The sequence below is a fragment of the Eptesicus fuscus genome, chromosome 14 (genome assembly GCF_027574615.1).
Source record: "Eptesicus fuscus isolate TK198812 chromosome 14, DD_ASM_mEF_20220401, whole genome shotgun sequence".
NCBI lineage: Eukaryota > Metazoa > Chordata > Mammalia > Chiroptera > Vespertilionidae > Eptesicus > Eptesicus fuscus.
In genome coordinates this window covers 15,146,387-15,160,204 of record NC_072486.1, presented here as the reverse complement: position 1 = coordinate 15,160,204, position 13,818 = coordinate 15,146,387, and the positions used below count along the sequence as shown (strand labels likewise).

At 38.5% G+C, this 13,818-nt stretch overlaps 1 protein-coding gene across 1 annotated transcript in view; it reads left to right on the top strand.

Moving 5' to 3' along the window:
• The window catches only part of ITGB8 (integrin subunit beta 8), a 78,493-nt gene that overhangs the window by 58,467 nt on the left and 6,208 nt on the right, over positions 1–13,818 (top strand). Inside the window, exons 8-10 of the mRNA XM_008148286.3 lie at positions 600–689; positions 4,597–4,731; positions 9,158–9,563. Of these exons, the coding sequence (XP_008146508.2) occupies positions 600–689; positions 4,597–4,731; positions 9,158–9,563 (631 nt within the window). The remainder of the gene's footprint in view (positions 1–599; positions 690–4,596; positions 4,732–9,157; positions 9,564–13,818) is intronic.

The following is a 13,818-nucleotide window of genomic DNA, read 5'->3' as shown; positions in this document are numbered from 1 at the left end:
ATGCCCGGGTTGAGGGCTCGATTCCCTGAAGGGGGCATGCAGAAGGCAGCTGATCAATGATTCTTTCTCATCATTGATGTTTCTGTCTCTCTCCCTCACCCGTCCTCTCTTAAATAACTATATATATATATATATATATATATATATATATATATATATATATATATATAATTTTAAGAAATGGTAGGAAATGCTGCACTAAATAATGCTAAATCATTTCTGAATTGCAGGACTTCTCTGAACCTTCAATTTGCAAGTGTACATTTTGAGTCTCTAAGTGAAAGAAACCATGTGTAGAACTTGGCAAACTTATCTTCCCTTAGGACCCTTTCATGTTTAAAATCTCTTGAAACTATGTTCCATGGAATATACTTTGAGAAATGCTGGTCTGTACTTTGATTGGGTTTTAGGTCAGCATGTAATTTGTACATGCACACACACTCTTGCATATACACATATACACACCATTTTCTTTTCTCATATTTTTTGATTCATGTAATGTCACCGCTCACTGGTAACTACAAGAATTTTCTCACTTGTTGATTGCTAAACCATTGCATATGATTGTCATTAATAAATTTTATTGGTATATATTCTAGGACCTTCTACCCCTCTTGCCTGGTACCATTGCTGGTGAAATAGAATCCAAGGCTGCAAACCTTAATAATTTGGTAGTAGAAGCCTATCAGGTATGTACATATATACTCCAAATAATTTTTAACCCCAGTTTCTATGACAAGGTACAAACTAGTGCCGTATCATCTTGAAAGGTGTGGTAGGAAGAACATTACATGTAGAATTGAGAACCTAATTCAGCCCTGGCTCTCCCACTGACGAGCCATGGAACCTTGCGGGGAAAGTCACAGGTATGTGCCTCAGTGTGTCTCACTGACAATAAACCCAGGTTGGGCTGCAGGCAATCTAAATTTCCTTCCAAATCAAACATTCAGTGAGTCACCAAATCAGGACTATAGAATATACTTTATCACCAAGAAATTTCACAACTTCCTATATCATAAAGATAAAGTAAGAAACCCATACTGGTATATAAAGTGGCAACCTGTCAAATAAAATGAATACCTGGGATATAGAGATTACTAAGAGGGTTTCCTTGTCCAATCAATTATTTTAGCAGTTTTATGAAACTAGTTTGAGCAAAAGGATCACCTTAAGAGATATTCTATTTTATTGACAGTTGTATGCTGTCCTCAGGCTGTGAAGAGTGGATGCCAAATGCCAAGATATAAAGAAACATCTGCTCTTTCAACCTATGTCATTCCTGAAAAGAATTCTCTGTTAGGATGTTGTTATAATAGTGACTGTTACTTTAATTCCACTAAGAACCAGTTACTTTCCACATGTGACCTCATTTAATCTGCACACCTGACCTGTAAGGCAGGGATTAGTATTCCCATTACGCATTTGTAGACCCCCAAAGAAGTTAAGCAAATTAACCAAGGGTCAAACAACTAACAAGCAGAAGAAGCAGGAATAGAATCCAGGCCTTCCTTAACCCCAGGCCCCAAGTGATGCCACCCATTTTGTTTTGTTTTGTTTTGTTTTCATTTTACATAGCATCCAAAGACGTGCTTTATTATACCTTAAATTTATGGACCATTAATCAAGTCTCACTTCCCAAATTTCTCTGATTCCCTTTCTGACACAGTAGAGTTGAATAGCGGAAATAGTAGCCCAAGTATTGTGAGAAATCCCAGGCTTCTCATTTTCTCCATGTAACATCTGCCTTCAACTCGGGTACAGATGGGAAAGACAGAAAGTAGACACAGGATAGAAAATGAAGGACTTGTTTAAACTTCCTTTTTTAAAAAAGAAAAATTAATCTTGTGAAAAAAGTTTTTAAAGGAAAATAAATCCTGTGAGATTTTCTTTTTTTTTTACCCAAAAGTTGTTTGTATATCTGAAAATACATTGAAGTAAGGAAGTGTATTTTTAATTCTATTGCTTTTTCACTGTTACCAATGAACATTAGGACTGGCGGAGCTTCTTATCAAAGAAAATCAACTGTGTGTACAATTCATTCCCATCCATAGTTTGTTCTCAAGAATAATCAAAATAAAGAAGGAGTTCACAGTATTAGAAGCCACCCTAGTTTTTATAATATGAACCCACTTATTACCCCCAAACAACTAATATAAATTGACAGACTTGCCTGGGTATCAGGCTGCACCAATGAAAAGGAAACAGCAGCATTTGGTTTTAGGTTTCTTATTTGCATAGGGTAGGTATGTGAAGCCTTAAGCTAATTGCAGTTCTGATTAACCTTAAACAATGGAAAAATACTAGTAAATCTAACAAAAACTTACTCTGGCTAAGTAATCTCCTTGAGTTGAGATTCTGTTATTATTTTATATATCTATATTTTCAAAATGCTTCTGAAATTTCATTTTGTTTTCACAGTCCAACAGAAACAATTCACAATTCATTGATGGAAAAAAAAAAAAATATTTTCATTCTAACTTTTCACTTTATTTTTAAGAATTTTATAAAAGTACATACAAATTTAGTACATGGTGAATGTAATTACATTTTATTTTTTATCTTTTACATCAACACCACCAGTAGAATTAAAATGACATAAAAATTATAACTCTAGCCCTAACCGATTTGGCTCAGTGGATAGAGTGTCGGCCTGCGGACTGAAGGGTCCCAGGTTTGATTCTGGTCAAGGGCATGTACCTTGGTTGCGGGCACATCCCCAGTAGGGGGTGTGCAGGAGGCAGCTGATCGATGTTTCTCTCTCATCGATGTTTCTAACTCTCTGTCCCTCTCCCTTCCTCTCTGTAAAAAAATCAATAAAATACATTTTTTTAAAATCATAACTCTAAAAACAATAGTAATTTAGCTGAAATTAAGGGAAAATATATTGATAAAACAATTATACATTACAGAAAATAAATTCTACCTCTGTACCTTTCAGTCATTAAAAGTGAAGCTTAAGACTGTGTTTGCAGCTTAACTTCTAAAAGCCAAAACTGGTCAACATTTTAGATATTTGTCTTCAATACCCTTCTTGAAAACATTGGTATAATAGCTCAAGGTTTTAAGAGAAGCAGAATTTCAGAAGGGCACTCAGAATATGAGGAATTTCCTTCTGATCTGTCAAACCATCACCATATCATCCCCATTTGTATACCATTATAAGTTTCTGTTGGTTTGCCAAAATTGTTCAATTAAGTGATTATAATGTATGAGCTCTTTGGGAGATAAAAAATGTGGCTCATACAGTCTTACCTAACCCAAAATAAAATTTACTAATTTGAGGAAGTACCTTGTTTTAAAGAGTTACTACCATAATTCCATGATTAATTATAATTAGTATACATGTGTTTATTGATTTTACAATTGAAGAAGAAAAATTACTCAAGTAAAGAATTAGAAGACAGTGGAAATTATTTTATTTTCTTCATATCCATCTACTCACTCTCTTTCCTTAGGTCTATATGTCATCTTTTTCCTTCCTTTTGTTTACAAGTATATGTTAAGGATTTTTGCATGTGTAGACTCTTAGTTTTATAAAATGAAAATACACACAGATCTACAGTATATATTTAATGTAGCTAGAATTTTTGGAACTCAGAGATTGTAATGGAAGAAATGTGTGCTTGGTACATGATTTACATAAATGGCATTACATAAATGACTTTTGAAAGTTTGCATAAATGAGTGGATGGTTTTCTGCTCAGTAAGGGGATCTAGTTCAGTATTAAGAATTGGAACAGATTTGATTGACACAAGCAAGCCTTAGGAACTTGGCAAAAATCCTAGGCCATTCATGGAGAATTGACTAGTGTAGGACCATATCAGGCAGGTAATTCTTTTGCCTATTGTATAGAAATTGCCTCCCAAAAATTGTCTTTCAATTTTGTACTAATAAGGCATTTTAGCCTTCAAGATAATCTCAAGTATTTGAAACTGAAATGTTTCTTGACAGCTGTAAAGGTCAGACGTATATTTCAGATTTTAAGCTGTCAAGATTTATCCTCTTTGCCCTGACCAGTTTAGCTCAGTGGATAGAGCATTGGCCTGCGGACTCAGGGGTCCCAGGTTCGATTCTGGTCAAGGGCATGTACCTTGGTTGCTGGCACATACCCAGTGGGGAGTGTGCAGGAGGCAGCTGATCGATGTTTCTCTCTCTTCAATGTTTCTAACTCTCTATCCCTCTCCCTTTCTCTTTGTAAAAAATCAATAAAATATATTTAATTAAAAAAAAAGGTTTACCCTCTTTGATGGTATGTGTTCTCAATGTTTTATTTAAAATTTTTTACATAATATAAATATTATTGGATTAAATGATTATTTTTGTAACAAGCTGAGTAAGATTTATCTTTGAAGTTATCAAATTACAAGAAATGCATGAAAATATATTTAAAATAGAGCAATTAAATGCAGATAGTTTAATCTTCAGTATTTCTTACATATTTCAAATATAATTGGGTTATTATGTGGAAATGATGTTTTTATTCATCCTTTAATAGAGACAGAATCTTTAAGTTAAATCTAGAATGACAATAAAACTGTTAGTTGCTTATATTTGATAATGCTATAGTATAAAATTTAAAAATGATGTCTCTGCAGAAACTTATTTCAGAAGTGAAAGTTCAGGTGGAAAACCAGGTAAAAGGCATCTATTTAAACATTACCGCAATCTGTCCAGATGGGACCAGAAGGCCAGGCACAGAAGGATGCAGAAATGTAACGAGCAATGACGAAGTATGTGGGTGCGCGTTTTTCCTATTTCAAGTAAACTAAGCTGTTTGGTATGCTTCCTCACAGAAAATCAAAACATCCTGAAAACCTTTACTTACCTCTGACCCCAAGGATCTTATTTAGACTTCAAAGTAACTTTTATTGTCTCTTTGCAAAGTTCCTACTTGTTTTAACTTCATTGACTGTTCTCTCAAACTCTCAAGTTAAGATAAGTATATATTATATACTTATTAATAAGTATATATTAATAAGTATATATTAATATATATAAGTATATATTAATAATAATAAGTATATATTATATACTTATTCAATGATAATATCTTTAAATCTAGGTGTCCCAGCCATTAAATATTAGGAAATCACATCTCCTCAAATAAGTAGTGTCTGCATTTATGATGATACTAATTTTTTTGGTTTTAAATCTGAAAATTCTCAGAGCAAATGTGAAACTGAAGGTGAATAAGCCACAGAAAAGAATGGGAGTTATGGAGCAGTTGATAAAGACTAAGAATTCCAAAATCTTTCACTTTGTGATTGTCCCAACCTATAATAATAAAGGGTAATATGCTAATTAGACTGGATGTCTTCCGGACATCATTCTGGATGTCCTTCCTGACAAAGCCGGGGCCAGAGGGAAGCCAGCCTGGGTCCCGGGTGCCTGCGGGCAGCCCAAGGGAAGCCAACCCAGGTCCCAGGTGCTGGAGGGAAGCCAGTGCCGGCAGCCAGGGGAAGGAAGGCCGACAATGGCACGAATTTTCATGCATCGGGCCTCTGGTACTCATAATGATCTAGGAGGAGGTAGGGAAATTTGTTAGAACAATAAAAAAGAAGTGTCATCATTTAATTAAAAAAAGGATGAAATGTGGAAGAGAGGGGCTCATATTAAGGTAGCATCAGGAAACAGGACAAGAGGAGATACTCTCCAGTGACCACCACAACAGAGAGTAAACACACCAAAACATGCTTTTAAAGGGAATTATTCTTGGATGAAGTGATTTCCAGTGAGTCCTTTACCTCTTGAGGCATCAGTTAGTTGCCTCATATTTAAGTGAATAGCTTGTACTAGGAGATTTATAATTCCCTTTGCTTCCATTTCTAATGCTGTATGATGTTATTAATTATTTTAATGCCATTATATAGAGAAAAAGAATAAAAGTTATTCAAAGAGATAGAAAGTCCTAAGATCCTAAGATTGAATAAAAGAGAATCTTCCTTTCTTTTTAGTGTGAATATATGTATTCCTCTTGGTAAATTTAGAATCTGAAGGTAGTATAGTTGTTCCAACAAGTTGTATATTTGAAATTAGTTATTGCTAGTTTCGAGTTCTGTAGGTTCCGCCATAGTCATTCCTTGGATTTTCATTTAAAAAATTATATGCCAATTTATAAAATACATATTTGATTTTCATTAAATATAGAGAAAACTTTATGCTAAAAAAGATAGCACTGTTACTTTCTGAGAAAGGGTTATCTACTTAGAAGTGGTTCTTTCTTTCAAAATCGGTTTTGGCAAAATGTTTTTCCTTATTTCTTACATTTTTCTTTTCTTTTTTCTTTTTTTTTCTACATACCTTCATTCCCCTCACTTTCAATAAGCAATATAAACAGTTTGACTCTTAGGAAGAATAATATGACCTCTTAATTATATAAACCCTACATTTTGCTCTACTATTAATACCGACAATGACTATATTATTGTATATATCTATTAATCCTTAACATTCTTAAAGACAACAAATTTATCAAATACATTTCTAAAGCATATATATATATATATGCCTAAATTTAGATATTTCATAGTATCCTATCTAATAAAAGAGTAATATGTAAATTGACCATACCTCTGCTACACCCACAAACCACGCCCAACAGCCAATCAGGAGCAAGTATGCAAATTAACCCAACCAAGATGGCTGCGGCCACAGAGTGCAGGAGGCTTGAGTTGCCCCCGGCTATGGAAGAAGCCAAACTTTCCACCCGCTCTGGCCTGCCTTGGCCTCTGCACAAGGCTACAAAGTTTCAATTACAGAAGATAAATAAATCCCAACAAAAATGACTGTGGCCACGAAGCTGGAGAAAGCAGAAGGCTTGAGTTGCCCCCAGCGATGGAGGAAGCCAAGCTTTCCTCCTGCCCTGGCCTGCCTTGGCCTCCACTCAAGGCTACAAAGTTTCAATTATAGAAAATAAATAAATCCCAACAAAAATGGCTGCAGCCACAGAGCAAGCAGGAGGCTTGGCTCTGCTCAAGGCTACAAAGTTTCAATTATAGAAGATAAATAAATCCCAGATACCAGGGCCTCTGCTTGGGTCGCCAGGGGGCATGGCCAGCCTGCAAACCACCACTGGCCCCTCACTCAAGCTGCCCCATGCCCCAAGGGAACCCCCACCCTGATCCAGGACACCCTTCAGGGCAAACCAGCCAGCCCCCACCCATGCACCAGGCCTCTATCCTATCTAATCCTATCTAATAAAAGAATAATATGCAAACTGACCATCACTCCAACACACAAGATGGCTGCCCCCATGTGGACAGACATAAGATGGCCGCCACAAGATGGCCAGCAGGGGAGGCCAGTTGGGAGGGACCAGGCCTCCAAGGGAGGGCAGTTGGGGGCAATCAAGCCTGCAGGGGAGGGCAGTTAGCGGTGACCAGGCCAGCAGAGGAGGGAAGTTGGGGGCGACCGGGCCTGCAGGGAAGGGTTGGGCAGGACCCAGGCCTGCAGGGGAGAGCAGTTAGGGGTGACCAGGCCTGCAGGGGAGGGCAGATAGGGGAAAACAGGCTGGAAAGGGAGCAGTTAGGCATCAATCAGGCTGTCAGGGGAGTGGTTAGGGGGTGATCAGGCTGGCAGGCAGAAGCGGTTAGGGGCAATCAGGAAGAAAGGCAGGCGAACAGTTGGGAGCCAGCAGTCCTGGATTGTGAGAGAGATGTTCGATTGCCCGTTTAGGCCCGATCCTACCTGGATCGGGCCTAAACGGGCAGTCGGACATCCCTCGAGGGGTCCCATATTGGAGAGGTGCAGACTGGGCTGAGGAACACACCCTCTCCCCACCCCCCTCCCCCTCCCCCGTGCACGAATTTCGTGCACTGGGCCTCTAGACATGTATATTTGTGCTAGGCTTTTTATTTGGGATATATAGAAATATCTATCTATATATAGATTGATAGATAGATAGGTAGATAGATAGATACCCATCTACCTATATTTATATCTTTATATCTATCTATTTTTCTCCATTCCAAACAAAAAGTCTAGTACAAATTATTTTTAAATTATAACAGATTTCAGTCTAACATGAAAAAAACCATATAATCTTATTTGTCAAAGTACCTTAAGATCATAATGTGGGTTAACAAATACAAATAGACACATAAAACCAACTGTGTGCAAAAAATAAAAAGGAAAAATTTGCCGAAACCGGTTTGGCTCAGTGGATAGAGCGTCGGCCTTCGGACTCAAGGGTCCCAGGTTCGATTCCGGTCAAGGGCATGTACCTTGGTTGCGGGCACGTCCCCAGTAGGGGGTGTGCAGGAGGCAGCTGATCGATGTTTCTCTCTCATTGATGTTTCTGACTCTCTATCCCTCTCTCTTTCTCTCTGTAAAAAATCAATAAAATATATTTAAAAAAAAATAAAAAGGAAAAATTTGGCAAGAGAAAGAAATTCTGTAGTTTCATAAAGGAACCAATATCTCCCAGCCAAGATTCTTCTTTCTAGACTAACTGCTCCACTAAGACAAATGTATGACCTTTCATTGAGATCTGAAGATTTGAGAGTAAGAGTCCTGGATATTTTTTCCTTGACTAAATCAGAGAAAGTAGCAGTCAATGCATCCTTTAACTCTCTAGTTCAGTGGTTCTCAGCCTTTCTAATGCTGCGGCCCTTTAATACAGTTTCTCATGTTGTGGTGACCCCCAACCATAAAATTATTTTCGTTGCTACTTCATAACTGTAATTTTGCTACTGTTACGAATCGTAATGTAAATATCTGTGTTTTCCAATGGTCTTAGGCAACCCTGCTAGCGGTTCTCAACCTGTGGGTCACCCACAGGTTGAGAACCACTGCTGTAGAGCCTAAGACCATTGGAAAACACAGATATTTACATTACGATTCGTAACAGTAGCAAAATTACAGTTATGAAGTAGTAACGAAAATAATTTTATGGTTGGGGGTCACCACAACATGAGGAACTGTATCTAAGGGTCGTGGCATTAGAAAGGTTGAGAACCACTGCTCTAGTTCATTAATTAGGAAACAAGTAAAATTAAAGAGGGATGTTACATCTATGTATGAAAGAGTGAATGTGCAATTTATAAATATTAATTTCTGTAAGATAGAAAATTGATTCAAAATATCATTAACAGATATCATATTGGTAATGAAAATAATCAAGACATGTATTTTTCTCCTCCCCTGCCCCAAATTTAGGTTCTTTTCAATGTAACAGTTATAATGAAAAAATGTGATGTCACAGGAGGAAAAAGCTATGCAATAATCAAACCTATTGGTTTCAATGAAACCACTAAAATTCATATACACAGAAACTGCAGCTGTCAATGTGATGAAATCAGAGGACCTAAAAGAAAGTGTGTAGATGAAACTTTACTAGACTCCAAGTGTTTCCAGTGTGATGAGAATAAATGTCATTTTGATGACGATCAAGTCCCTTCTGAGAGTTGCAAGTCACACAAGGATCAACCTTTTTGCAGCGGTCGAGGAGTTTGTATTTGTGGGAAATGTTTGTGTCATAAAACTAAGCTTGGAAAAGTATATGGAAAATACTGTGAAAAGGATGATTTCTCTTGTCCATATCACCAAGGAAATCTGTGTGCTGGTGAGTATAAATATATAAATATACATGCAGTTTTCACTAGTCACTATTAAATTAGCATATATGTTAAAGTATCTTTAAATCACAGCTTTATAATTACTAACCCCGAATCTGAATTTAATTTTTAAAGTTTCAGAGTCCGTGAAATTAAGGCATGGCAACAAATTTATATCACATGATTCTGATATTTATATTTTAAATAATTGTATGCAGTAAGTAGTTAAAAATAAAAAACAAAAATGAGTTATTATTCTCAAGTATGACTTGCCCTTGTGAAGATATATGCCAGAAAGGAAATTACAGATGATGTCTGACAGGCTTGCTATAATCAGGGTATTCTTCTAGAAGGATCTGATTCATTCTCATAAGTGGTCACTCCCTCCAGCTTGCTCAGAGGATAGTGAACTTTAAAAATACACTTTTTATTCATTGGAAAATGCTTACTGCATTATTATAGGTGATATTAGAAAGTTGCAGTTATTTAAAACTCTCCAGTTTATTTTTGTAACAATACCAGACACAAAATTGTCAAAAGACAGCATTCTTCAAGAAAATAGTGGTTTCATTAGCAATCTAGAAGATTAGTCCCAGAGGCCCCCACAGACCAAATTTTACAACAGAAACCTAAGCACTTTCTGGCTAATTCAGTTTACTGCCATCTGGAGGTTAGAGTCCGAAAAATCTGCAGCATTTAAAAATTAATACAAATCATTTGTTTTTCAATGAATTAAGTTTTCTGTGACAATGCACTAAATCCACTTATTGTTAAAACGCCTTTTTAGTATTTGCATTTTGGTAAACAAATAGTAATTAAATTATTGATAAATATTTCATTGTCAAAAGCATATGGAAAGTAAAAAAACTATACAAAATAAATTTTTTTGTGTGTAAGCTAAAATTTTGCCCTATATCACATAAATATGCGATGGCATATTGCCTTTTTATTCTATTATATACACAAAATATTTTGTATTTTAAACATGTATTCAGCTCAACCTGCTATCATAGGTAAAATGGATTATAGATGACTTTAGAACAAAGCAGTAATTATCTGCTAATTTTTTAGAGCTAATCCTGTTTGGGAGAGGGAAGAGAAAGAATCTGAGATCCTTTCCCACAGCTGTGGATATATCAAAAAAGTTTGAAATGCACTGAAAATCCCAGCCTCTGTTTATAATAAAAATAGTGTCCCGGTGCACGAATTCGTGTACATTGAAAGGAAATTAATTAGAAGAAATATTTTAATATGGCTATTTGCCCTTTCTCTGTAATAGAAGTGTCAACCAAATTCATGATCGACAATGACAGATCAAAACACATGCGTGCTATCAGCGCCAGCGAGAGCTTTATATGTATCACACATGCGCGAGTCAACTTAGCCTTTTATATATATAAAATAAACTTGCTTAATTAGACCTGCTTTCTGATGTAGCTAAACTTTTTCCAGCCCAGTGAAGCACCCCAACTTCTCTTTCAGGTAATTTTCAGCAACACAGCAATAAGTATCAACACGAAGCAGATTATTATTGTAGATTACACAGGGAGAACAAAGGGTAAAATATTTAACTGCAGCAGTGTTTGACTATATTCTGCACAGTGAGAAAACCTGAAGTCATTTTCAAGGTCCACTGGTTCTTATTTCTTTTCAGTCAGATCGAGTCTATAAGCTTTCTAAATCTCCATTTTCCGGCTAATGAAAAGAAAATAGGATTCTACCAAGTCTCCTATCTACCTACTCCAGGACTTCTGTGAGGATCAAATGAGATGAGGCATCAGAAAATGCTTCACATACATTTGGTTAAAGTGTGAAATGTTTCCACATAGCTATAAAGACTGGTCTGAAGAAACTGCAAGGAGGCTAGTCATCGCTAGGGAGAGGAAGTCAGGCATTGCTAAGTGATGTCATTACCTGGAGGGACATTTAGCATATTAGTCTTTTATATATATATATAGACTAGAGGCCCGGTGCACGAAATTCGTGCACTGGGGTGGGGGGGGTCCCTTAGTCCAGCCTGCCCCCTCTCACAGTCTAGGAGCTCTCAGGGGATGTCCTACTGATGGCTTAGGCCCGCTCCCTCTCCAATGGCAGCGGGCCTAAGCCGCAGTCTGGCCTCCTTCTGCGGGAGGTGACTGGGCTGATCAGGGGAAGATGCCACCCCCACCACCCCGCTGCTGCTGCCACTGCCGGCTGCCGCAGCCACCAAGGTATTTTCATCAACACGGACTCCAGTCCCTTCACCATGAAAAAATGACAACTTTCTTTAGGCGTTTTCAAGATGTGCCTTTCATAGGATATGACCTTCCTTTTTTTTTTATCCTCACCTGAGGATATGTTTCCATTGATTTTTAGAGAGCGGGGAAGAGAGAGGGAAAGACAGAGAGAAACATCAATGTGAGAGGGACACTTTGATTCATTGCCTCCTGCATGAGCCCTGACCTGGGCCCCGGCCAGGGAGAACCATGCAACCTAGGTACATGCCCTTGATCAGAAATGAACCCGGACCCTGCGGTCAGCAGGCCAAGGCTCTATCCACTGAGCCAAACCAGCTAGGGCAGGATATGACATTTCTTAGCCCCTCCAGCAGCGGACCTTAGTTTTTCCCTCCAGGAGTGAGGTGGAAAAACCCTAGATCAGCTTCTTGGATTCTTATTATCCAAGTTACCAAGAACACTGTGAGTGACAGTGTACAGGGAGCTTAGCCAATGAGCGGTCAGAAAGGTGTTTCCTCTGCAGCTCATGCACAGAGGCCCCCCTGGTGTGTGTTTGCTGGGGTGGGGGCGTGCTCCGAGCTGTGGTCAGCCCTGGTGTTGTGTCCACTGGGGTGGGGGCATGCTCCGAGCTGCACCGCAGCCACTCGGAGCATGCCCCCATCCCTGGTGTTGTGTCTCCGCTCCAGCCCGCCCCCAGCCCCAGCCTCCCTGCGGCCACTGGGGCTAGGGGTGGCACACAGTCCCCTCCTGCCCATCTGCGCACGCAGCTCCTCCTGAGCCAGTCATGATGCAGCCTCCTCCTGAGCCAGTCGTGACGCCTTAAGGTGGCCAGGCTAATTTGCATATTACCTCCTTATATATATATATATATAGATATCAAAAATTATTGTGCTGGCGCTCTTCTATATGACTATGATACTACTGACACACAGGCAGCTGAGAATCTGCTTTGAATTATTTGTATATAAATTGTAAGTGCAAACTGTAGACTGACAAGCATTTTCTTCACTAGTCTCCCTTGAGAATAAAAACACATGTTCACAGGTCGGTTGCCTAGGATTAGTGGTGCAGCCTGCTTACAGAGAACAGGGTCTGGCAGGCGTTTGTTTGGCCTGAACCTCATTAGTTTTATGCTTAGCAAATTGAGCCAATCCAAAAGTACACCCTATGTAACAGTTACCTTGTGAGGTGTTCTGCAATAGAGGGAGGGAGACAGGGAGGAAGGGAGGGAGGTAGGGAGGGAGGGAGGCAGAGAGAGAGGAAGGGAGGGAGGGAGGGAGAGATGGAGGCAGAGAGAGAGAGGGAGGGAGGAGCCTGTGGCTAAATTAGCCCAAGAAACACTACATAATCTTGTAAAATGTACCCCCTCTTGAAGACTTCTAGTTCACATCAGCATATTAAATCTTGGATACTTCTGCAGTCTAAAATGCATTAACTACATATAACTAGTGTTTTTCCTCAACTTATTTGTTGGCATAAATGCCCCAACCCCAACAAACATACACATCTACCACCTTGCTTTCTCTCCATACCCCGTAATAATAGTGCACAGCATACTTTTGATGTTCCCTGCCAACTGATGTCCTGAAGACGTGAAACGATTAGTTTGGCTTCTCTCGAAATCTTATCTTTAAACTTGCAGAACTGAAGCACTAGAAGGTTTGCCTCAGGAACCTTCAAAGTGATCCCAGGCCCTTGGCAATAAGGAGAGACAAAGAGAATAAATTATGGAAGCTATTAATCAAATACCCCCGTTTTCAAATCAGGCAGTTAACATTATTTCAGTCTTCGTGGCTTAGTTATGTTTGTGTTTTTCATTTAAAACTGAATATACAGTGACTTTCAAGTAGTTGGGCAGACTTCACAATTGTCAGCACAATACAACAGCATCAGGAGATTACACTAGAACAGCGTTGGAAATAGACACTACATCCTGGCGTTGTTTATGTCAGACAAGTAGAAAAGGATGTTGTTTGCACTCACCGCACTGTCGGTGTGTTTCCATGGAAAGGGGAGGGGAATTCACATTTGGAAATGCTTCACAAAG